We start from the raw sequence: 26,139 nt of genomic DNA, 5'->3' as shown, positions 1-26,139 counted from the left end.
GTACATTACTACTTTAACACAACCCTCTGCTATTCAAATGCACCCCTGACCCTTTCTCCTCTACTTTGCTATCACAGCATCCCATAAGAGCCTGTTTGTAAATCATGGCTAGATGTCTCCCTTACTAGCAGAAAGGTAGGAATGGTGGATCCTCCCCAGGCACCTGCATTTTGTGGAATAACAGGGATGTTTGATTCTGGGTTAGCAGTGCAGGAGTTGGTGCTGTGGTAGTGGGGATGAACAGAGGTGGCACAGCAGGGGCAGTGCTAGGGGGCCTCCTAAGCATACAAGAATTTAAGGAAAAGGGTATTGCAGAGGTTTAACAACAGGAATTTTGACTGGGTGACAGATCTGATTTCTGCTCTGGACTTAACAAGCCATAGCTCTCCAAACCCAGCTGCTGCAGCCCCAGCTCTGTCAGTAGGAAAGGAGAGTGATGTTCAGTAGAGAGGGACTTGTGTTTCACAGCACAGATCCAGCTCAGGCTTCCCAGCTGGCCTCAGCTCATCAGTTCACAGCCCTGTCCCAGTGTCAGGTTTCTCCCTAGCCTTGGTCTGCTTGACATAAGCCACTCTTGATACTATTTCAGTATGCTCTCCATTGCTCAGCTGGCAGAGCAGAGGACTGTGGATATCTTTTTTCCAGGGCAATGCTCAGGTCTGTAGCTCAAAGGAGAGACTGATTTTAAGTTTATACTCAACACAGACTTTATACCACATCAGAGACCTGCTGAGACTCCATCCCAGCTCCCCAGGATGGTCTAGGTTATGTTTTCATCCACCCCCATCTTGAGGGTCATTCCTTCAGGATGGAATAGAGATTCAGTGCTTGAAGATAAAGGGTCAAATATTTCTGTATTACAGCTAAACAAAAATTCTGTGTGGGGGAAGGTTTTCACACAGTAAGTTGCTACCAGAACCAGTGAAGTGTCTGTTTATCAAGTGACTGGTGTCAGAAGTAACAAATGTTCTTTGGGTTTTTTTTTAAATTCTTCTGTTTTCTTTTTATATGTTCCTTTGCCCTGCAAATGCTCTCAAGGCACACAGCAAAACCAGCATGACTCTTCATTCCTGAGTACCAATGCCTTTTTTTTTCCTTTTCAAAGTCAGATAATAAGAACAAGTTTCCCTTTTGGCCATTTTCCAGCCAAGTTCTTTCCCCCACTCCTTCACATGGGATTTTTGTGAGCATAGGGGAGCACAACATACGATAGAGAGATGCAGGCATTTGCGAGGAAAACAACTAGAAAAGCCTTCAAGCCAGGCACTTTTAGCTATCAGGAATGCCATCCACTGTGACATTGTGTTTTATTGTACCAAGCAGCAGTTTACTACATTAACATCCTTTTGAATTATCACTTCAGGAAGCATCTCAAGCATGTCGGTCCATGTCCACACACGTGGTGTTGCATCACCCTCTCCCCACACCAGGCCGTATCCTAGGAGTCAGCCCTTCTGATTCTGGTGGAGTTTAGGGAATGCAAGGGAAGAAAGGGTGTACAGCAAGTCCTTTCACCATAGAATAACTTGTTGGGGAAGATGAAACAGGAAAGCCTTATAAATATGATTGCCTGACAAAAGATTTTGGGAATATGAGAACTATAAGCAACATCGAAATGAAGGCCACCTTTGAGATACCAAGTCTTAGTTACTGAACAACTGGAAAACAATGGTATGGCCGACTGAAGGTAATCCCCTCTTGATTGAACAATACCCTCTGCTTGCAGGCAGGTCCAAGGGTCAGAGCAGACCCTACTAGCTCAGCAGAAGGGGTCCAAAGAGTAGTTTTTAGGAGTTAAGATGTAACACTCTATGGTAATATAAGAACTCTTATAGGCTGTATATAAATGCTATAGGATTTGTATCTTGTACTAGATTGGCTAGTGAAAATTAGAATATTCAGTACAGAAGATGATTTATTGTATTGTAACGAGAACTTCGGCCTTTTACTTACTACTCTCTTACTTACTTCCTCTTCGCTCACTCTTACTCCGCTCTTACCTACTTGCTCTTACTTTTACACTCTTGCTCTCTTGGGCCTGCTCCGAGCTGCGGCTGGCAGCTCTAAGCAGTGCCCCTGTACCCACGCCCTTTGCAATAAACTGCATGTTCCAAGATCTGACTTCAGAGATCTCTCGTCTCCGTCCACCCCGTCTGCCAACCCACCCAAGCTCCTACAATAACTCAGATTTGTGTGTCTCTTAAATGCCCTTGACGTTGCCATGGAGGGTGCAGCTTTGCAGTAAGATCTGTGTTTTGCCTGTGCTGACTGAGCATGCATATCTCTCACTATGCAGTTCTACCCTGTGCAGTCAGGATTGGGCAATATGAACCAATAGTTCATGGCAATAGACAGCACCATAATAGTCTGATACCACGATCTGGGTGGGAGACAAAGAGTTGGGGCTGGCTGTCTTCCTCTCCTTCCAAAATTCTCCCCCTGACGCAGCCAACAGAGCCTGTCATCAGCCTGGAGGGTGACCCCCCGTGACTCCACCCATCAGCACTGAGGGAGGCTGCTCCAGCACTGGATATAAGGGAAGGGGTGCTTCTGTGGACCCGAATGTGCTCCTTTGTCCCACAGCTGTGGTCAAGAAGCTGGGAAAACAGGGTACCACTGACCCCACATCCCCTGTCACTGCCACCCTTTGGACCAGGAGAAGACAAGTCGGGGAGAGAACAGGCATATGCAGGGCGCAAGGAGGGCAGGGATGTGGTGGCAAAGCAGAGCATAGATCAGGACCAGAGCTGCTGTGCATTTCTATTGTCACAGCATTTAGAGCTGCATTGCTAATGAAACCTGAAAGAAAGGAGAGGTGCTGTAAAGACAGAGCCTCTGATGGATCTGCTTATTGCAAATTTTGCATCCTCATGTCATTGTGTTGCGTTTTTTATAATGTTGAGGGGTCAGCTCCCCTCATCTCTATCCTGTTGCAGGTGTGCAGAGAGTCTTACTTCAGGGAATCCTTAGGTAAGAGGTGACAAGCTGGAGCAGTACACAGACTTGTTCTGCTGCTTCTGATAATTCCAAAGCATGTAATGCAAACATGAGAGGGGTGATAATAGATTTATGTAAGAGTAGACTACAAATCACACCTCTTCCAGTTATCCATGTAGTATGGCCTTGGAAATAGCCAAAGAAATAGTGCTATAAAGCACTATTCAGTGCTATAAAGCACTTCACAGTGAGCCAAAAGCTTTGCAGCAGCATTGTTTTGTGCAGAAATTTGTATTCAAGGCACCTTTTAGGCCTTGGTTCCCCATATCCCACAGTGATGCGTCTGCTACTTGCCATCATGCTGCTGGGACTGGGGCTGCTGCAGGATTCTTCTGGGAGTTTCTCTCAGGTCTGCATCTCTCATCTTTTGATATCTCAATTCCCAGGGTAGATAGCTGCAGTGCTTTCAGAGTAATCCTTAGTCACTGGTTCTAATTCCAGCTCAAAGGAGAGGGATTTTGGCACAGGGAGGAAGATTTCTACTCACCACTAAACTTCTTATTGGACCCCTGACAGACACTTTGAGGAACATCAGGAGTCATGCCCAGACTCCCATGTCCCATTTCACACCTGTGTCCACAGCTGCTTTTGCCAGCAGAGGATGCCTCTGCCATCCCTGACCTTCATCAGAGGTACTCACCAGGGACCTCATTCCTGTAGCCAAAATGGGGCAGGCATGGCTATTACTAACCTTTAGCACTCCAGAGAACATGGCAAGGAGCCTGACATGAGCTAGGTGGCCACAGGGTAACAGTTCACTGTCACCTTCAGCCAGCAACGTCAGTGGGCAATCAGTAACACTGAAATCCCACTTAATCCAGAAGAAATGAAGTAAGAATGGAAATAAAATAATTCATCCATGAAAAATCCATTAATATCCATCCAAAATAGATTATATTTATGGAATACTTTAAAAAAACTATACAGGCTCCTATCCTTGCTGATCTAAATTGGCAAGACCTCTCACCCATCATCAGGTATTCAAGCGATTGCCCTGAGGAGGAGCGATGCTTCCTTAGAAGCTTCCTCTGCATGTAATGTCTCAGATTGCATCCACTGGGCTACTCCTGATATGTCAGGTCTCATAGACAGTTCCTTGGACTCCTGGAATGTGTCCAGACAGGTTGCTCATTCCCAGAACTGAAGTCATGCATCGTTCTCTTTCAGGGAAGCGTGTCTCTTTAACAAGCCAGGTGTCATCCAGTCAGGAAGGAGGAAGGTGCCAACTCTCTCATCCTTTCTGTGGTGGCTTGTTAACATGCTCCCATGTGAAATGTTCTTTACACCTGACCTCTCAAGATACATGGAGATGAAAATTGAAAAATAGGGCATCTCAAGGAGCCAGTGTGGACAGCAGGAAGCTCCACCTTTCTTCATCTTGGTGTTCTCATTTTCAGCCTTTCCCTCACTTTACAGCTTTCTGAGGAAAGCATGTCCAGCATGTGGGAGGCAGGAGTGTCTCTTGTCTCCAACCCCAGCCTGGTGTTGTCCCCACTCCTCCCTCCACCCCAAATACTACAGGAGCCATGCAGGAGGGCAGAAAGGTGCTGAACCACTTCCTTCCAGTTTAGGGAGGAAACTGTGCTGGCTGCTGGCTAATGGGTATCTCAGCATGGTCCCTGTGTGAGGCCACTTTGTAAGACTGGCAGGAGAATGTTTGCGGAGGGAAGTGGAAGATGTAAAGGAAAAAAGACACCACAACAGGGTAAGGAAGGAGACTGCGTGCATGCACAGCAGTAAGTCTCAGGATGTCCTCTGCCTTGAACAAGTCCTTTAAAAGTGAGTTCTCAAGCCCAGCACAATACCTCCACCTCCTCTGCTACTTTGCAGCACCACAGCCCACAGCAACCTGCTTCTCATCCTTCCCACATCAATCTTCATCTCCTTTATCCTCGTCCATGAAAGAGTGGTCTGTCTCACCCTCTCCCTGAAAAGACAAATCCCATCAACGAGGGAGCAGCCTCTGCTTGAGCAGGCAGGGACTGCACTCCTTGCTTCTACTCCCAGAACTGGCTTGAAGCGACACATCCCCTCCAAACCAAGGCTGACTAGGCTCAGACACTTCGCTGTATGCCCACCAGAATGATAGCAGGCAGGGAAGAGATGTTTACATTATTACAAAGAAAAAAAAACAAAGAGAAAAAGAAAATGGTGGCATTGAGACATCAAGCCAGTGCCTTTCCCATGATAGCACTCAGGCTTAGCACTCGAGCCAAGGTATTGTTAGCTGGCCAGGTAATGCTAAAGGAATGAAATCATTCTTATTTTTGCCAAGAGGAAGGGCCATCCTGTCCCTTGAATAGGCAAGAAATAGGAAGAGCTTTATACCAAATTGGTGAAACTTCTAGGATTAGAAGAATCTGGGGTTTTAGCAGAAAATTTTTTAGAACATGAGAAATGCTTTGCTCCCCCACAAGGAAAAGCTTCTTGGTCAACACAGCCTGAGGCATAAGGTGTGGAAGAAGGTAGGCTGTCTGCTCCTTACTGTGTCAGGAGGGCCTGCAGCAAAATGCCTGGATATGAGGGAATAGCCGTGCTGATTTAATCTTCAAAGCCAGTAACTGAAGCCTGGTTTTCTCTCATTTCCCCACCTACCTCTTTTACAAGTTTATCTGTCTTGGTAACTGTGAGTATATGTTTTTATTTTCTTTTTGTCTTAACCTGTCTTGCATTAAGTATGATTTCAGTGTAATTGGATACTAATGACTTGTTCCTTGCCAAAGGATGTGGTAAAACTCCACGTAGAGCTTGGGGCACCTTACCAGCACTCTGGGTTGCCAGCTTGTTCTCTGTGATATCCACAACATTGTGTGCAAATATCCAAAGCAATGTCCCTTCCTTCAGCTGCAGCCCCTGTGCTCTCCCCCGGACAATAGCCAGGAAAGGAGAAGTGTCTTCTGGAGATGCATTACCCCTTCTCATTTCTAGGTCTTACATGTATTCACTCCCTTATTGGTCCACTAGCCTGAATGCCCAGCTCTGGCTCCAGCTTTCTCCACATCACAGTGGAGCAATATCAGATATGGAGCTTGGACACAGATAGTGGGATTTCCACTGTGCAACCTCTGTATTTTGGTGGTGCCGGGCATCAGTGGGGGTATCCCCTGGGTCCCTATAGGGGGACCCAGGACTGTGCTAATTTGTAGCCTCAGTGGTGCAATGGATAATGCAGCTGACTACAGATCAGAAGATTGTAGGTTTGACTCCTATCTGGCTTGCTGCTATCAGTTTTATGCTCCTTCTTGCCTTCCTAACCCTGACCTTCCCTGAGGTTCCCACCTACCCCCCTGTGCATAGATGGAGGAAAAATTGGGAAGCTTGGATAATAAAAAAAAATTTAAAAAGCAAGTGGTTCAAAAGCTGGAGATGTGAATTTGTGTTCCTTTATGTTGATACCCACACATCCTGCTCAGCATCCTTGGGAATTTTCAATTGGGTCAACTCCACCTCCAAACAGACTTATTTCTGAAAAGATTTTATTACATGGATCTTTCCCAATCCCACTGGGAACCTCCAACATTCAAGTCTATTCTGAGCATCTTCCAGTTTTCCACTGTCATGCTCCAGCTTGGCTGACCGTGGAGGATGCTCATTTATCCAACTCCTCCTGCTGAAACGGGGAAGGGGAATGTCCTGAGGAGATAAGAATCATGTCTAAGTGCTCAGGATGAGAGCTGAGAGAGCTGCTGATAGCTGAGTGATAGCTGGGTGACCCTGAAATCCCGCTTAGGTCACGTGAAGAGTAGGTACAAAAAGAAGCATGTGTTTACAATATTCAAAATAGATTCACCAACAAAGAGTACCTCAGTAAAGGAATAATAAAGTTTCAGGTACTAAAGAAATCAGGAAAATGTTCTCTTGTTTCCAGTGTTTTCCCATCTTTGCAATCAGCAGAACATCTTGTCTACGCATGTGCCACATATCTCAGACTGAATGCATCAGGAAGCACCTTGTTGTGCAGGAACATTTTCACCATCTTTCCTTTGAAATCCTTCAGGCAGACTGAAACTTTTTACCCTCATACTCCCATGAGATTTATTCTGTTTTCGCTCTCTCCAGCAAAAGGGACAGCTTTTGTTTGAAACACAAACGAACCTTTTCATACAAGACAGGACCTGAAAATTTCCTTTCTGTTGGAGCAGAAGTCCCCCCTGTACACATCAGGCTATTTAAAAACACCTCATCCCTCTGTTTGCCTGAGGTGCCCTACTCCAATAATAAACCTGGTGTATCAGAATGAAATGTTGTATGATTGGGGTGTTTATAATCTCTGGCATCTTTCATTATTAAGTGATACAAATGATTGAATAGACTGTACCCACACAGCTCATTATTGGCCCTTGCTGGATACGAATATAATCATGCACTTGCAGGTGACTGTCACTAATAACCTACACCTAAATGAAGTATTTCACAAGTTACACCATCAAGCAAACACTGAACAGTTTGCTACTGTAGTGAAAAACATTTAGTACCTTTAGATCCATGAGCATGTCCTAGAAGAGTGGGAAGCTGAGCCAGTCACATGAATGTAACAGGCTGTAGCTCAAGAGGCAGAATAGTTGCTTAGCATAAAGTAAGTCCTGTAGGACCTGAGTCCTACATTTTGTGAGGGTTTTTGGGTTTGTTTTTTTTTCTTTCCCGGCTTTCATTCTCCTTCAGGGGTATTACACTCTTACACAGAAATGCACTCGTCAAATCTTTCTGAGTGGGTGGGAGAGAAAAAAAGTCTTAGAGATGGATATAGAGGGAGAAAGGAGATTATCGCTTCTCCAGAAGAAAGTCTGTGTATGCTTTTATTTTTGAGCTATCCTTTAGGAGAAATGAAAAGAGTTGCCACTGAATCAGTGAAAAGGAACAAAGGAGTTTGGAAAAGTTTATATAGGAAGGGGTGAATTTTGGGAATAAAATAAATCTTTGGCCCTGGATAGAGTCTGTGCCCTGTCCCACACCAGGGAATGGCACAGGGATGTCCTTTTGGACTGTGGATTCAGATTTGACTGCTAGTGAATACAAACTTGTGTGGATAACAGACAGCTAAGGAAATGGATGTCTTTTCTCAATTTGTCCTCACCAAGATGCCTCTGTTCCCTAAAAGGCAGGTTTTCATGCCTGGGTTCCTCATGGGACAACTCCTGAGAGGGATACACTGCACCATGATGGAAGAGAAGGGAGAAAAGGTTGTTGCTGATACCTGTGTGTGTGTCCATACACATCAACAAAAGCATACTAATTAATAAAGAGGTATCTGTGGCCAGGGATGTAATGTACAAAGAGAAGCAGTGTGCAGGTCTGACTCCTGAACTTCATAAATCCGTTTCCCTGCTGATAATCTTGCTTGTACTATATTCCCACAGAGTGGGGTTCCTTGCTCTCATATCTGAAATCTACCTCAGAGAAACACTCCCACACAGAGAGAGGACTCACTCGGGGTTCTGTTGAAGGAGAAAACTTCACTTCCATTCTCCCCCTGCTATGCAGACAGATTTGGACACTTTCAGACACGTTTACTCTCTCCAAGCCAGGAGCTGTTGCCAAGCACGTTTTTCTGCACCCCACGTAGCACCTGTAATGGAAAAGACTTGAAGGAAAAAGGAAACAATAGAACACAGGAGAGAAAAAAGCAGAGTATGAGTGCTGACTCTCCTATTAACTACGTCCTAAGCAAGCCTACATTTGCCTGCATTAAACCCCTTCTGTATAAGGACCTCTATGACCCCTCTCCCTCTGCTCCACATTCTGCTAGAACATCCCATGTCTCCCTTTTTGGCACATCCAAAGGACCAAACATCATATCTGTTGCCTTAAGTCAAGAGACTGTGGGGACTTCTATCCACTCTTATCAGCCAGGCTGCTCACAGCCCTCATTTATAAGGATTATCTGGCATCACAGTTTATATGGATTGTTTGGTATCACATAAAGCAACATGCAAAACAAGGAGAGACTGTTCAGAGCTGAACACTAAGGATCACCATGGAAAAAAAGATCTAACAAAACTAGCTAAAAGTGAGCTAAAAATGCTTATTTTTTTTTTGCTTCACATAGGAGAATGCCAAATATAAATTATTAAATTGAGAGAGGACTCATTAAGGCATATAAGTATTTCAGAGGTGGGTGCCACAAGGATGGTGCCAGACTCTTTTCAGCGGTGGCCAGTGACAGGACAAGGAGCAATGGCCATAAACTAAAGCACCAGAAATTCCAGCTCAGCATGAGGAAGAACTTCCTTACACTGAGGGTGGCAGAGCATTGGAACAGGCTGCCCAGGGAGGTCATGGAATCTCCCTCTCTGGAGACATTCAAAACACCTGGATGCATTCCTGTGGAACCTGCTCTAGGTGACTCGACCTCAGCAGAGGGGTCTCCAGAGGTCCCGTCCAATCCTAGCAATTCCGTGATTATGATAATATATTAGTTATTAAATCTCATTAAATAATAATTAATTATAGTTTTATTAAAGGTAATAACCAATACTATTACGGAAAACAACAAAGCATTCCAAAAGCATTGCTGCAACACGGATTTCAGTATTTACTGCAGGGCAGCCACCTCTTTGAGTTATTTTCTTTTTTTTGTTTCCCCCGAGGAAAAAAAAAAAAAAGAAAAAGAAAAAAATAAAAGTGAATTGCTTGTGTACCACACGTGTTTGAAACGGCTCTAGGAGCGTAGTCTTGAGAGGGAGCGAAGCCGCACTCGGGTCCCTCACCCAGCGGCCAGAAAAATTTTAGCGTCTCCTTCGAGCCGGAATCGAACCAGCGACCTAAGGATTCCCGCGGGGCGCGGCCTCTACAGTCCTCCGCTCTACCAGCTGAGCTATCGAAGGGACCTGCCCGCTGCCCCCCAGCGGCCGCACAAGCCACCGCCCCGCCCCGCGCGCGGCTCTGCGCATGCTCCTGGCAGCGTCGGTCCTTGCGGCGGGGCGAGCGGCGGGAAAAGGGCTCGGTGATTGGGCGGCGACCGCGGCGGGCCTTCGTGTGGGGCCAGTGGCGCAATGGATAACGCGTCTGACTACGGATCAGAAGATTGTAGGTTCGACTCCTGCCTGGCTCGCTCATTTTTTTTAGCGCAGCCCCGCATCGCGGAGCAAAAGCAGCGCCCTTCCCAGCAGCATGCACACATCGCTTCCGAGTGTTAGCAGCACTCCTCAGCTACCGCAGTTATTTATTCATAACGCCATGAGCCACCTTTTTTTGGGAAAATTGAATCCACAGACTGCTGTGTCCAGTTCCGCGGGCCTCCACACAGGAAAGACATGGAACTTTTGCAGCGAGTCCAGAGGAGGGACACAAAGTGCTCAGAGGTAGGAGCACTCTCTTGTGAAGTCAGGCTGAGAGAACGTGGGTTGTTCGGCCTAGAGACGGCTCCAGGGAGACCTCAGAGCACTTTCCAGTACCTAAAGGAGTTCCAAGAGAACTGGAGACGGACTTTTTACAAGGGCACGAAGTAACAGGACAAAGGGTAATGGCTTTAAACTGAAAGAGGGTGGCCTCACGCTGGATATAAGGAAGAAATTTTTTACAGTGGGGTTCATGAAACCCCATGTTCATGAAGTGGTTGCCCAGAGAGGTGGTGAATGCCCCCTCCCTGAAAACATGCAGGGTCTGGGGCTCTGAGCAACCTGATTGAGTTGAAGATATCCAGTGTCCCTGCTCATTGCAGGAGGGTTGGAAGTAGACGACCTTTAAAGGCCCCTTCCAACACAAACCATTCTGTGATTTGATAATTGGCTACTCTGAAGCTGTGGCACGCTCTCAAATCTAATCATTGGGAATGCCTTCCTCGCCTCTCCTGCTTGCAAGCTCTTCTTTATACACTGCATAGCCTTTATGTACATGAAAAATGTTTGGGTTTTGTCGCAAAATCACATGCTTTTCATGCAACTGCACAACAAGGATGTTCTCACAGTTCTCAAGACTAAGGGATAATTAGAATGTAAACAACATTCCTAATCACAGCAGCGTTGCTTGCTGCCCTCAGAGACCTCCCGGTTGTTTTCTTTGATGTCGTCTGTGAGAGTAACCATAGTGTGTGTCAGGCCAATGTGGAGTACACTGCTCCTCTCCTAGGGCCAGGAGGTTTTGCCCCCGTGTAATGCAATGGTGTGTTAATCGGGTTAATTTGGGAAAAAAATCGAAAAATTTAAGCCTACAGTGGTGTTTTGCTTTGGGAAACACAACACTTCCAGGCAGACAAACGGGGTTAAATCACAGAATCACAGAATTTTAAGGGGTTGGAAGGGACCTTACAGATCATCTGGTCCTAACCCCCCCGTCATGGATAGGGACACCTCCCACTAGGAGGTGCTCGCCTTGATCAGGCCTTGCTCAAGGCCTGCTGCAGCCTGACCTTGAACACTGTCAGGACTGGGACCCCCACAACCTCCCTGGAAAACCTGTTGCAGTGTCTCACCAGCCTCACAGCAAAGAATTTCTTCCGAATCTCTAACCTAAATTTCCTGTCTCATTTTGTACCTGTTACTCCTTGTCTTGTCACTACAGTTCCCGACGAAGTCAGGATGATGAGACCAGATGGAAGAGAGAAGAGAAAAAACACGAGGAAAGAAGCCACGAGGTGAGATCAGATGGAAAACCATCCCCCCAAGGCGTGACCCGGGCCGAGAACGGAAAACATGAAAAACACGCACGAGCCAGGCAGGAGTCGAACCTACAATCTTCTGATCCGTAGTCAGACGCGTTATCCATTGCGCCACTGGCCCCGCACGGACACGGCCTCGCCCCGCTCTCCTCTATAGCCGAGAACGAGGGCGCCGCTCGCCCCGCACGGCCCGGGCCCCGTCCCGCCCCGCCGGCAGGGGGCGCTCCCGGCGTTCCCGCCCCGCCCCGCGACCGGCGCTAAGGCCCGCTCGAAGGGGGTGCGTGCTGCGCATGCGCGAGGCGAGCCGGGTACGGTCTTGCTGCGTGGCGGCGGCGTGAGTGGCAGGTCCCTTCGATAGCTCAGCTGGTAGAGCGGAGGACTGTAGCGGTCAACGCCTCGCGGGAATCCTTAGGTCGCTGGTTCGATTCCGGCTCGAAGGAGACGCTAAAATTTTTTCTCCCCCTCGTATGCAAACTGCTCTTAACAATTTCTCTTCAACCTTTTGCAGATACAGTTGCTTTTCTCGCAGAGTTCTCGCCGCTTCGCAAACCGAGACTGTGTGCTGTGTCTCGCTGGCTCTCAGGAGCGGCTGTTAGTGCGGCAGCAGGGAATGCTGTGCCTAATGCAGGACTGCCAACACCTTCTGAATTTCTAAAGGAAAACAATATGCGTGTTCATACTCCAGCGTGCCACAAACCCTCACAAAGCAAGTCAGTGCAGGAGGATACCTGCTGAGATCCCTTTGTCTCATTGCAGTTAATTAGGATTTTGAAATTCTGAGGGTCATTTTTCCAGGTCTCCTCTCCTCTCTCCCAAATGTCTAGACATTGCTTTTACAGGATAAGGCTTTATCTATACATACTGCCACAAAAGGAATACATTTTCCTATCCAACCAGCTGAAGTGGTCAAGTCCAGGCTGGACAGGGCGCATCCCTGCCCATGGCCGGGGCTTGGAACTCAATGGTATTTAAGGTCCCTTCCTACCCAACTCATTCTAAGATTAGCATGTACTGACTGTCTCCCTTAGTGGAAAATTGCATGTCTTCACCAGTGTCTTATCTACCATAGGTGTCGGCTACCATGCAGTTGTCCCATCTTACTGCCTTCCCAACCCTGGGATGGGTGAAACTGGCACAAAGGACTGAGTCCTCTTGAATAAAACTCTGTACCCATTCATCTCTCAAAGTGAAAGGAGAAGCCAGACCAGATGTCTCAGGATGTCTGCTGTTGTCCTCAGCAGCATCATGGTTCCACTCTCTGCACACACCTTTTGCTGGGGGAAATTGTTCCATATATATGTGATTCCAGTAAAACCACCGCGTTACATCACTTCATCACACTGATGATTTTTTTTACAAGCATTTAAAGGACTTGCAATGTGCGGCTATGGCTCTGGCTGCTTTGCATGGGCAGGCACACCTGCTGCAATCCAAGAGCCAGTTCCTCTTTGGGGAAACCCTGAGTTGCCATTTTACACTTGCCAGGGTGCAAAGCCATAACTTTGGACAGCTGTCTCAACAGCTTCTCTAGCTGTTACTGGAATGAAGTTGTTGATAGTGTGGCAAGGTAAAGGGAGTGCTACAGTTCATACATACAACCTTTATTAGTCAGAGTGGTTGACAGCCAAGGTAGATTGGAATACATGGTAGTTTACATATAAATAAATGTAGCAAAACAGAGAAAAAACCTGTGAATCTGTACATTTTGAGAAGATTTCTGGGTGTGCAATTGAATTGTACGCAAAACCAGATCATGTTAGCATAAGTTCATGCTAGGAACTTTTCTGAAAAGCAAACAAAGGAGTAAAATCACATTGAAGAGCTAAGTCCTGAAATCCTTGTTCATCCTTTCTCCCCATGTCCTCAGAATACCTGATCTTCACATCAGTGAGAGACACAAATGCTCTGGTACTCTAAAAACTAAGTTTCCCATTTGAAATTAAACCATGAGTTCAGACACTCAGATGTTTGAGTCCTGGACAACCCCCTCAGAGGCTTGGTCCCTGGTTTGTTCTGAGGTTTTTTGCTGAGATAATGTGTTGTGGCTCTTCTGTATCGAACCCTGTGTCTGTAAAAGCGATTTGCAAACATGAAGCAGCTTGTCCGTCTTTGCTTCACAGTGTGAGATCGAGTCATAAATCTTTCCCAAGAAAAAGCTCTCATTTAGAAAGTGTAAGTAAGAATCACATGACTTGTGGTACATCTCAAGCCCATGGAGATAATTTCCTTGATTTTGGTGAACTTTGGCTCTGGCCCTCTACACCCCTCAGAGGTGTTGCATGTGAAAAAATTCCCCAGTTGCTTTTGCTAATATGGGATTTAATTTTTCCTTCCTGGCTTTAGGCCTGCTCTGTAGCTGTTGTTGAAATCAAGGGTGCAATTCCTAGTGACTTCCGTGGGAACAGGAGGATGGATTTCACATGGGAAAGGATTCCATGTATAACATGTAGCTTTACACCAGACTTTTCTCCCAGTGCCTCTTTCAGCTCCCTGATGGAAATAGTCACTAGGTAACATTTGGACATTTTCACACTAAATTTCTCTACCAGACAGTGAAACTTAGGAAATCACTTCACCTGCAGATTTATTATGTAGTATGTGCTCTCCCTACTCCTTCATTTGGGGATAACATCCTATGCCAGAGGAAACACCTTGAAAAGGGGAATAGGGAAGAAAGCCAAAAGAGGAGTGTGTGTGCTGGTGTCCTCAGCACATACCCACTCTCTGTGCTCTGCCCATGTCACAGCACCCCAGTGCTGCCTGACCCATCCCCCCGGTGGGAAGATGTGAGGCTACCACTCAGCTACCACTGGAAAGACGTGCCTCTGGGGCCCTGTCTCCTCAGTGGCAGGATGGTGTCACCAATCCCCTCTCCTGGGACCACGAGGTTGGATGGGCACATCCTCACTGGGCAGGCAGAATGGCAGTCTGGAGTTATGTACATAGGAGTGGTTTCCAAAATCATTGCAACTGAGGACAAAGAGGAGCCCGTGGGTAGGAGAGAAGCAAGTGCCTGTGCCCAGCTCCGGCCATGCCAGAATCTTCCCTCTTTTCTGAAGCGGAAAGCCAGGGTGATTTCTGACTGCAAATGTGAGTCACTGTCCCCAGTGCCTGCACCCAGACAACAGATGTATAACCTGAACAGGAAGTAATGGTCTTTAAAATACCCTTGTGTTATGGGACTTTTAAAGAAACGTTGCAAATAGTATGTCTTGACTTTGGAGTTACAGCTGGTTCTATAAAACACATTCTTTTCCCATATATTTAGTTGCCACTGAATGACATTTGATGTCAAAGGTGAGAATAGAAGGAAGGTAATAATGTTTCACAACGGCGGGATCCAATTTTAAGTAAGGGAGTAACACTTTTGGCTAGTTATACATTCACCAGTCAGTATAGTTTAGCGGAACATTGTGACCCCCTTTAGACCACAGCATGCCAAAATAGCAAATACACAGAACTGACAATGATGTAAAATGATCAATAAGGAGAAATTCAGCTGCCTCAGGCTTAAACAACCATGTCAAATCAGTGAAGTGCTAAGTTTAAGATCTAAGAGGTATTCCTTTAGCTCTTACAACTTAGTGGCCTAAGCTCTTCATGCTTCCTTTAGCCATACCCATATGTATCTCCACTGATTTGTACAGTGGTACACCTGAACATACACCTCATTCCTACCTCTTTATTTAAAATCATGCCATGTGCTCTTAAAGCCCCTGTGCCTGGCACAGAGGGGAGGATTCAGTCTTACCCCAATGAGCTGGTGAGGAGGACGGTCACTCCTTTGCTGCTTGCCTTCCCTGCCAAGTCCTTGCTGCTCCCACAGCCCCAGTGCCTGTGCTGGTGTGATGGCTCCCAGCCCAGTGCCAGCAGGCCAGTAGGGCTAGAAGCCAAGGGCATGGTGGAATAAGCCAGCTGGCAGAAAGCTGTTGGCTGGGTACCAAAAGGAGGAGCTTTGCCACAGGCCTGTGGGAAGAGGAGAGAGGCTCTGGCACAGCCCAGAATCAGATTTCCACTCCCCATGGCCTTTGCCCACTGTCTCGTGGGCAGCAGCTTTGGTTTGCAGCTTTTGCAGGGGAAGACACAGAGACTATGTGTACTTCTGGATCAGGCTCCTGGATTTGGAGTGACCTGCACTGTAACAACCATCAGAAAAATCTCCTAGCACTTTGTCTTGGCTCAGGATTTATAATTTATAATTTATAATTTGTAATTGCCAGAGCTGGGTCCCAGCAAGCCACTAGCTGCCCTCCAAAGAGCACTTCTTCTCTGGGAAGGAGAGCTTCAGCTATCTTGCCACCAACTTTCTCCCTGAGACCTGCTAAAGAGTACTTCTGAGGCTCCCTCACAGGAATGTTTCACATCCAGCAAAATTGCTGCTGTTCTTGGGGTAGGGAGAGGCAGAACCAGTGTGTCCATAAAGGGACTCAAGACTGTGTCTGGGTGGTGAAACTACAGCTGAGGGCAGGGAGGAGACCAACTATACCAAAGGGAATATTATTAGAGAGAAAGACAATTTGAAGCCGTGAGAGACCAGCATGCTCTGTACAGGCCATAGGTATTTCCATACGCAGTGCAGGTATCAACCTATTGGAGTTGATAGAGGGAGATTCTGCCTTGGTAGGAAATTGCTCTCAGGTTACTCTTGATTAGCTTAAAGACAACTATGGACACAGGCTGCAGAACTCATCACATGCTTTTTCTCACGGTGAGACTCAGTGAGAAGCACCAACAGTCGCTCGCCTGCTCTAGGACTCCGTGAGATAGCTCCGATGGCTGTCCCCAATCAGTTGTGTCTTCTCAGTTACGTTAGTTGGCTGAAGCATTATAGGAGTTTCTCCATCTAAATTGGAGAGGATGACAAAAATTACTGTAAGAACCCTTTGCTTGCTACCAAAGTCAGATTTCTTGTTAGCACCACAACATTTCATTCGCTGTTCTGGTTGCAACTTAATCTGGTTTCACAGACAGCTGTGTGAGTACCAACAAGGTGGCACTGCCCACACGGAGTCTACAAATGCTCTTACTCCTTGTTTTCATATAATGGCAGATTTCTGGGTGGCTATTGCTGCTGCTGTTAAGCTGAACATTTGTTGTGCCTGGTGCTTTGCAGATCTTGCAGGCTAAAGGTTCCTGCCTGGTCTAATAGCAAGTGCTTGTTCCTACAAATGGCTGAATATAATGAACACTGTTGTGAGTCAGCAAGCACTAACCTTCAGGGTGTTTGTGAGAATGGGACAGAAATGAGTCTTGAAAAAAGCAGAGTTAACAGTAAAGAAAGAGGAGAGTTAAAAGGAAAAAATGCATGAGCAGTAATAGTAATACGCTTGAGAGGAGAGAAATCACATATATCCTGAAAGCCAGCTAGTTAAATAAAAATATTAAATTAAACTTGACGTCCTATGTAATGTATATGCAACAGGATTCTAGGAATTACTATTTTAATGAATTTGGAAGTACCAAAACTTCATATTATCACTATATAAATCCTTACTGCTGTGTACTTTCTCACTCCATGCGATTTTGTGTTTGCTTTTCCAATATAGCTATAAAAAATGCATTTGTTGTAGAGTGGAGGAAAGTAGAAGTGAAGTCTTTACAGAGTTCCTTGATGGCTACTGTGTTCCATCTGATAAAGAACAATGTTTGGTTGCCCTTCTCCTGGGCCTGTTTCCAACCCTCAAGTTTTTTGGACAGAGGGAAGTACTCAAGTCTCAGAAATTGACTTTTACAGATTCAGCCATCTTAGCGAAGTGTTTCATATGAAAACTCTGGACTGTGTCTGTCTTGATACTACCACAGCCTTCACAGTAATTGAATACAAATTTTTACTTTTTTTGCCAAGTGACCAAATGTTCAGGAAAAAAATCTCATCTGACATTTCCTCCTGTTTACGTGACAGTTGATGGGATGAATCATGGGCAAAAGATGTAATGTACAGGAGTAACTTAACCCAGAGCAGCAATCTAATTGCATGCCATACGGCTTCCACTCAATGGGGGTAGAACAACTTTTACTCTGTCAAGGTGAAAAGCAAGAATGATTAAATGCCAAGCAACTTCTCTGTATGGGCAATTCCATATTTAGACACAAGGTCAAAGACAGACGTGTTTCATAACTTCTAAAAGTATATGAGTAATTAATGCTTGGAGCTCAGCTCAGGCTCATATTAGTTTGGCAGTTCCAATCCATTTTTAAGTTGCTGTGTGTTTTCTAGATTTCTGAGCAGCATTCTCTCCCACCCACTGCTGCCTCCAAGTTGTTCATTTGCTGGAAGATTGTTGATGGAGGGCAGAGATTAGCAGTTCTTTTTGCTGTGATACCCAGGTGTGCAATAGGAGAACAGGACCCACTGCAAATCTGTCGCATTGCCTCCAGCTGATCTGCAGACAGCTCTTAGCTGGCACCCTCACCAAACATTTTGCTGCTTGCACCCTTCTAAGATTTATGATAGGGCTTTTTAGCAGAACAAGGACCCATGGCATAATAAACTGTACAAATATAGTCTGCTAATGGCAAGCTGCAGAATGGAGGTGAGGTAGAATTCACAGTTTAAACTGCTTTCTATAGATAGCTCCTGCTCACTGTTCGCCTACATTTGTATCATATGGAGTGTGGAGGAGACAATGAAGTGACAAAAACTTATTGCTTCTGAGTTGGGAAAGTATTTTGCTACTCAGGTTCTTTTATTCTTTTTTTTTCTCTCCCAGAATTCACTTTCTGTAAAATAAAAGTTGGTCTAGAAATGCCTTGCTTTGTTCTTATGATGATAACTGAACAGGAGGGAGCAGACCTGCCAAACTGCTTTGAGTGCATCATTACAGCCTGAGGTACAAAGGCAATCCAAATTCCAATGCCACCTCCTCCGGGAACACAAAAGTTAACAAAAATTTTGCCATCAGCTTCAGTGGAAGCAAAATCTGTCAACCTGCCCCATGTGTGTGGGAAAGTGATGAAGTGTTGCACGTGTCTGTGCTGCAGACAAGCGAGTGATACTTCCCTCTGCCAGTGTATTTTGACAGGTTACCCATAACATCATGGCACAATACCACAGATTACCTTATTTAGCACCTTTCTAATGTCACACTTGATCTGGAACACTAAAAAATGTCATGTTTAAAATGTAATAACTTATTATTCAATATGTTTAAATAATTAAACACAACGTTTAGTTCTTAGTCTTCTGCTCTGCGTTAGGTCAGAGCCTTCTGGTACAAATCAATAGTTGTGAGGAGAAATCCTTGTAAGCTAAGTATGTGCCAGGGCTTGCAAACCCCTAATTCCCTTTAGTTCTTATGGTCATGTTACCCCTGGAAGTACATGCTGTAAAACAATGCTGTCAAGGGAGACATGGAACTAGCTGAGCACTAGAACTAGTCAAATTTATTTGACTAAAACCTTCTAGAGGAATATAAATTCCCCTAGAAATTCTCTCTTTCTAGAGAAATAGCATTTTAACAGACTTGCAGCCTTTGGCATAATTGTGTTGGTTTCAGTGACAACTAACTTTGCTCTTACATTTTAGGGAATGGATCACTGAATCTTTGGCCTCACACCTCTTTCTTTTTCACTAATAATTATGTTTAATGGTACATTAGTTTGAGGAATGAAATTGACTGTGTAAAACCTTAATTTTATTAATGAGAAATGTGAGGAACCGAAAAATTACTATGGTTGTGTCAGTTTGATAGTTGAAGTCTAAATCTGAACTCTTTTGAGCAGCCAGCACCAGGCAACTCCCACTGAGCACAGCTGCTTAAGGACTCACTCTCAGAGGCTTTTAGCATCAGGAATTGTGATGCTTTATTGATGTTGCGTTCCTCAGAAAAGTGGCCTTAGCATGAAAATCTACATTTTGACCTCACCAAAAAGTTCTGGTTAGCAGTAATGTAGATGCTGGGGATAGCAGGAAGCAAAGAAATTAATTACTGTCTAGAATGCTCAGTCTGTGCACAGAGGGCATGGAAAGAATTTGGATCCTAATAGAATCTCCTCTTCCAAAATGAAATCTGCTGCACAAGTGATTACAGTTTGTTTCTGAATTACATGCAGGAGCATTTCTATTATTTACCTAAAGGAAGGCATGGGTATTAATTTCTATGGCCCAACATTAAAAAATGCACAATCTTTGCTATTCTAAAAGTCAGCTGTGTCTTTCTGGCCAGCATGCCTGAAGTTGGGGTGACAAGGGAAGAAGGAAGGGAGGAAGCTCACTTTGATCTGGTTGTCACTCTTTTTTTTATTTTTTTCCTAACTGCATTGTCTGTTTTCCTTTCAGCTGCAGAAAAGATGCTCATGTTACCCTTTGTTATAAAGCTTTTATTTTTATTTCTTATACAATGCTCTCTTTTAAAATAAAGTGAATTCTGCTTTACTGAGGCTTGCTGGTTTTGATTAGAAGGAAAATGTAACAAGACTGAAGAGGAGAGTAGGAAAGGTATAAAGATCTAGTTTTCTTCAGACCCTACCTATATCATTAATATTGTTTTCCAAATACTTAAAACATGAAATTCCACATTATGTTAATTTTTCAGATTGGTACTTTGCTAAACATTTTAAATTTTTTTTAAAAATTGGTCTCAGTGGGACTCGGTGGGAGTAAAGGTATGTCAAGGGGGCCTAAACTTAAAGAATACCAATACCTTCTGGTACCTGTGCCAGAAGAAGGGAGCAATTATTTTTCTGCGACTGGGGAATTTTGTGCTGGATTTTAAGGGAGAACTAAAATTTAAAATAAGCCAAATTAAAAATAAAAAAACCAAATCAGGCAGGTATTAAGCATTCTGATTCTTCCAAGTTCCATCCGTCTACTTCAGACTTGGCTTTGGTATCATAGACTCATGAAGAGTAAGACCCATTTTAGATTTGCACTTTACAGGTGCATAATGTGATAGAATTTTTTAGATTTGTCTCAAATAAGGCATTGTGGTTATAAAGTTTTCACTAATAGTTTTTATTGCCTTTGCAGATACTGATAAGTATGATCAATTTTTAAGCTGTGTTTACCTTGATATGCCTCTAGGCAAAATCAATTTAAAAACACCACCAACACGTTGGCATAACAGTTATAAAAATAGCATTTGTTTCAACTGCTACAAGTGTTTTGTTACATATTTATGGAAGGGTAAATTTGTGTGAAAAGTTGGTGGGGAAAAATTTCTTACTGCTAAAGGAACATGACATTTGCAATCTGGCAGTGCTATTTTAAGCATAATAAACATAAGAATATAACAATATAAGATCTTCCATAACAATGGAAGAGAAAAAGAGTGACTGACTTCTTGGGTCCTTCCTCATAAAAAACCATAATCTTAATCATAGTTTATATAAATTTGCAACTGAAAAGTGTCCTCAGTCTTTCCCTGGTACCTTGGGTTCTTATTGCTGGAGCAAGGGTCATTGCATCTCTCACCCTGTACATATTGATCCAGTTTGAGATGTTTCTACTTCCCCTGCATATGAACGCAAAACCTTCGAGCAGATTAGGACAGAGTTCTTTGTTCAAAGCATGTATCCCACACTAGTGCCAAATGAGGAAATCACCACCATCCTCCCTTGGCATAGCCAAAACCTGAATGTGCAGCTGGGGGAATGCAGCAAAGCCAAAGAAAGAGGGTGACCTGCTGCGAAGGTCATTGTTCTGCCACAGGCCCATGTTCCTGACTCCTAAGTTCCCTGTTCCTCTTGTCCCTAAGTTAGCACTTGGCCTACTTCACCATGAAGCGTACCAGGGAATGAAATGGGCCAGGAACTTCACACATTTTTGAGAGTATTAGTTTACACCTGGATTTTATCCAAGGCCTGGTTAAGGTAGCAGTATTGCTACTGCCAGTGCAGAAGAGAGTGAGCAGCTTGAGGGATGGATGGGAGAGGGACAGGACCATGGTAGCTCCCATGAGAGCTTACCCTCTTGGGTTACTGCACAACCTTACTGTTAGAAATTCTCGTCTTTTCTTGAAGCCTTTTCTTGAATGGATACAATATCCACCACAAGCAGGGATAAATTTTACAGAGGTCAAGTGTGAATGACAGCTTATTCGGGCAAATCAGACATGACAAGCACCGGTCCAGTAGAGCCTAATGTATGAGTACAGGATCTAGGAAATGAAGGAACATGGACATGGGGGCTACAGGGTGAACATTGCCCCTTAAAATAAGCCCTAAGACTTTTAGTGTTCAAGTGTCTCATAAGTGATTCAGGAGATATTTAGTTGTAAGCGCCATAAGTTTGGTTTTGCATTTATACATAACTTGGGAAGTTCACTGGGCCGTGGTCTTGGCTAGGGTGAATTGGCATATCTCCACTGAAGTCTGGAAGCAGCCTCAGCATTGTGAGCAGAACATCTGGACTACAGGCTTTAAAGATTGTTTTGAACAGCTTTGCCACACAGTAAGCCCCTACAATACACACCTCTTTCCATGTCGTTCTTAATTTGCTCTTCCAAATCTTCTGGAGACACACAAAACTCCTGCTGCTCCCCCTCGGGTGCCTTCGGTTTACACTTCCCACAGCAGCAGTTGAAGCAGCAGCAGAGGCAGCAGCAGAGGTAGCAGCCCGTCAGCAAACCACACACTGCAAACAGGCCCTGGGTTAAACACAGCGGGACGAAAATCCTGTCAGCAGTGACCTTCCTCAGACTTGTGGCTGTCTCTTACAGCTGAAGGAAGATTGTCAGAGGAACTCTGGTTCCTAAGTGCTTGCCACTCAGAGGAGTCCACCTGCTGTACCAGTGCCTGAACAAGGGCCAGATCTTCCAAAACCCTCCTCACCCACAAGCTCCTATTTGTCACTAAGGACCATATCCACAAAGAAGACACCAACCAACAGGCCCCCACATGCTCAACGTATTAAAGTCTGTTGTTTGGCTGATGGCCCTCAGAAAAACCCTCCAGGCAGTATGCAAACCCCCACCCACCTTAAAATGACTCATTTCCATCTTTAAATGACTCATTTGCCCAAGATCATTTTTGCAAACACTTATTTACTGGCAAACTCTTGTCAATAACAAAGCTGGGAGAAGAAGAAGCAGACCCAGCTGCATTCCACATAACTTTGGGTACTGAACTAAGGCATCCAGTTTAGGACTGTAGTCCCTGTGGACTCCCTACACAGTCAAAGAGAAGTTAAAAGCCCTTCCAGAGGGAGATTCAGCCATAAAAGTATTTGAATTGCGTAATGTGGGTGTCTCCCTCTCTCCCCATTAGCCTGTGCAGGACCACACAGGTGACATCTCCTAAATTATAGTCCTTGGACTACAGTTTCTTCATGTGGGGACTCAGGTAGCAAGAAGTTCCCACCTTTGCTTACTCTTGTCCTCATGGCATAAAGCATAGAGGCTTCAGGAGAGCCAACACAATTGCCTAGGGCCAAGACCAGAGATCTCAGTCAGAGTCAAGAGCCAGAAAATTTAAATTTACAGAGCTTTCTTCCCTCAGACTAAGTCAGTGCCTGGGTTCACAGCACAGCTTCACAGACGTTCAAGTGTGTGCTGCATCACAGCAATGGGACCTGTAGGAGGGGAGAAATTAGGCTGGCATTGCCAGTCTGTGCTCCATGGGGAAATGCAGCAACCTGCCTCCTGATCCAAAGTAGTTCCAGGACTACATGGAAATGTTTGTGACACAGAAGAAAGCTCCATGGACATGTCTTCATGGGCGTAGTGGTATAAGAGCAAAGGAAAGCCAGTGACATTCCTGGAAAGCAAATCAAAGCTGATATGTAGAAATAAATGGAAAAAGGGTAGATTTAGATTAGATATTATGAACAAATTCTTCATTGTGATGGTGGTGAGGCACTGAAACAGGTTGTCCTGAGAACTTGTGGGTGCCCCATCGCTGGAGGTGTTCAAGACCAGGTTGAACCAATCTCTGATCTAGTGGGAGGTCTCACTGCACATGGCAGGAGGGTTGGAACTGGATGATCTTTAAGGTCTCTTCCAAACCAAACCATTCTATGATTCTCTGAATGTGTAGGTAAAAGCAGCACAGCTTTGTGGCCACCAGGTACATACGGATTGGAGGTACAGCCAGGCTTTAGCATTATAGTTATACAGTCTGCCCTTTACTAACTATTTGTTATATTCATAAGACAACATGCTGCTGAGGAAGAAAGTAAGCACAAATGTCAGGATATTGTCAAACTTAGACAATGGAGCTATGCAAATAATATTATTATGTATGCATGTCTAAGCTAACGTTAGTGGGGGCAGACTGGAGCATCTCTGAAGGTAATAAGACTATTTATATACCTAATATTAATGTAAGATTGTATCCAGAGTGAGCAAGGTGGTTTTAAATGAAAAGAAGGACTCTGACTTTTTGTCTTAAAATGGTTTCTTTCTAACAGACACCCAAAACGGTGCCATAATCCCTAAAGTAAGTTATCTGACTGCTTATCATTTATGCCATAATGGAGAATAAATCACTGCAACATACAGAATGAAAAAAAAGACAGAATAAAAGTATATAGAGGGGAAAACACATTGAGTTTATTCATGATACCTTTAATGTTTCAACATTTCCTGTGCTTATATTATGATAGCTGGTAAATCAAAAATCCGTTTGTTGATATCATCAATAAACTGTCTTCATGGTAGAGGTTGAATTGGTTTTTTGCTAAAACAGTTAAACAAACAACCTCTATGCCTGCCAGTGGAGAAGCAGTTTGAGTTCCCATTACCCATGTCTCTATGTTCTCAGTTTAATATGCCTGCTGAAAAGTCTGGCACTCTGAAAAAGAACAGTAATTTTCATTTTGCATTTCTCCTTTCGTTTGAGTTTCCTTACTGCTAATGATAAAACTCCTGGCAACTGTCAGATTTCCTCAATATGAATGTGCTGGGAAGAGGAATGTTTGCAGTCAATGAGGAAGATAATAAGCGAAGGTTGTGGTCCCTACTCTCCTCCACCAGAATGGAGGAAATCAGGAGTCCAGAGGTCATCTGTAGCTGATTCCTCAGACTCAAATAGTATTATGATGACCAATACAAAAATTTCAAACTGACCCCACATTCATGCATGAATTAAAAAGAAATGAGAAATAGTGAGCTCAGCTTGCAAAAGAACCCCACTTGGTGGCCTCTTTATACTTTCGAGGTGGCAAGATTGTGGGTTGCGGGAGAGATAGAGAGACCACCTGTGATAATCCTCAAATTAGTCTCTATATACATGTTTTGGATTTTTTTACAAAATTCTTGAAAACCAGGAAGCAATGATTACTTTGTTCTCAGCATAGTTTGTCTCACCTCTGGGATACAGCTTGCTTGAAGCAATCCTCACATTTGTCCTTTAGTTGTTAGGGACATACTAGCTTCTTTCTGTACTCCCCACTGCTTTCTTTATAAGTCAAAGCCACAGTTGTTATTTCTGTACCTGATTTTGTGACCCTAGAGGATTTTATACTACATAAAATCTCCATTAAAGATCACCAAGTAAAAGAAAAATAAAAGCTAAAAAAAAAAAAGAAATAGTGAAGAAAATCTTTTTTGTCAAAACTGTTAAAAGAGTACCTAACTGTGGCAAAGAGGCAGAAGGAGAGGGTGGACAGCAAAGACAAGGGGGAATGATCCATCAGGAGATGACAGCAGCTTTGGTGGGGTGTCTGGCCTGCAGCAGGAGTCAGCTACAGCAGCTGCAAGCAGGCAGCTTCCAACCAGCCTCTGAGGGGCAGCAGCTTTGCAAGTTTAATTTAAACACCAGTACTTTATTCATTGGTTTAATGCACTGTTCTGCATTTGAGGAGCTTCTGCCTCATCCTGTTTCAGAAGACAAATTATGGTTTCTCAGACCCCCAAAGTACCCAAGTGACTTCCCAGCTTAAAAGGGGAATGTGGGGCAATGCAGCACGGGCCTGTTCCTTGCTGAACAGAGAAATCTGTGTTCCACAGTTCTCAGATAAAAACTGTCATGGAGTGCTTGCTTCAAACAGTACAGATCATCTTCCTATGTATTCCAGCACGGTCCAGCAGAGTGCTTTCCTGTGCTTCTGTGGCTGGAAACAGGTGGGGACTGCATGGATTTTGCACATTTGTGATTCTGTTTGTTGCATATCTGTAGCATTTCTGTATTTGCAGAAACACTGGAATTTGATATATGCAAACATCAGAGGACGCCAATGTGATAAGGGAACAAATGAACCCAACTCCTTCCTTCATGACTAGAACAGCCCATTTTGTGTTTTTCCTTGAGCAATATGCAGGGTTTTGATGTATGATTCTCCTCCTTTCCTACTCTCTTCCTCCATTCCACTCTTCTAAGCTTTTCTTCAAGCTCCTTTCTCTCACTCCATCACCAGCGCACATATATAATGCCATAATCACAGTGTTATGTATTATTATTGCTTACTTATGTTGTGGGCTATATATAGCAAAAAGGACAGCTAAATTTATACGGTAATAATTTATTAATCGGTTGTCACATAAAATGGGACTTCTTGTTTTTGAATAATGAGTCATTTTTATTTAGTCATTACAGAAAAGAAAGTCAAAATTAACCTGGAGCACTAGATTCAAATCTAATTAATGTCTGAAAGTGTTACAAAACATGTA

At 44.3% G+C, this 26,139-nt stretch overlaps 1 protein-coding gene and 4 non-coding genes across 5 annotated transcripts in view; 2 read left to right on the top strand and 3 right to left on the bottom strand.

Moving 5' to 3' along the window:
- Positions 1 to 9,730: 9,730 nt before the first annotated feature.
- Positions 9,731 to 9,821, bottom strand: TRNAY-GUA. Its single transcript is given in 2 exon segments — positions 9,731 to 9,766; positions 9,785 to 9,821. It is a non-coding gene; the product is annotated as a tRNA-Tyr (tRNA).
- A 154-nt stretch (positions 9,822 to 9,975) lies between these two features.
- On the top strand, positions 9,976 to 10,048 carry TRNAR-ACG. The gene has a single exon. It is a non-coding gene; the product is annotated as a tRNA-Arg (tRNA).
- A 1,593-nt stretch (positions 10,049 to 11,641) lies between these two features.
- TRNAR-ACG lies at positions 11,642 to 11,714 on the bottom strand. Its single transcript has one exon. It is a non-coding gene; the product is annotated as a tRNA-Arg (tRNA).
- A 227-nt stretch (positions 11,715 to 11,941) lies between these two features.
- On the top strand, positions 11,942 to 12,033 carry TRNAY-GUA. The gene is given in 2 exon segments: positions 11,942 to 11,978; positions 11,998 to 12,033. It is a non-coding gene; the product is annotated as a tRNA-Tyr (tRNA).
- A 3,628-nt stretch (positions 12,034 to 15,661) lies between these two features.
- Positions 15,662 to 26,139, bottom strand: part of DNAJC5B (DnaJ heat shock protein family (Hsp40) member C5 beta) — a 39,786-nt gene continuing 29,308 nt past the window's right edge. The window contains exons 3-4 of the mRNA XM_010405139.4: positions 22,005 to 22,179; positions 15,662 to 16,436 (exon numbers count right to left, since the gene is read on the bottom strand). Coding sequence (XP_010403441.2) covers positions 16,342 to 16,436; positions 22,005 to 22,179 — 270 coding nt within the window. The 3' untranslated portion in view covers positions 15,662 to 16,341. The remainder of the gene's footprint in view (positions 16,437 to 22,004; positions 22,180 to 26,139) is intronic.

The sequence above is a fragment of the Corvus cornix genome, chromosome 2 (genome assembly GCF_000738735.6).
Source record: "Corvus cornix cornix isolate S_Up_H32 chromosome 2, ASM73873v5, whole genome shotgun sequence".
Lineage (NCBI taxonomy): Eukaryota > Metazoa > Chordata > Aves > Passeriformes > Corvidae > Corvus > Corvus cornix.
The sequence above is the reverse complement of the archived record's forward strand: the minus strand, read 5'-3'. Positions and strand labels throughout refer to the sequence as shown.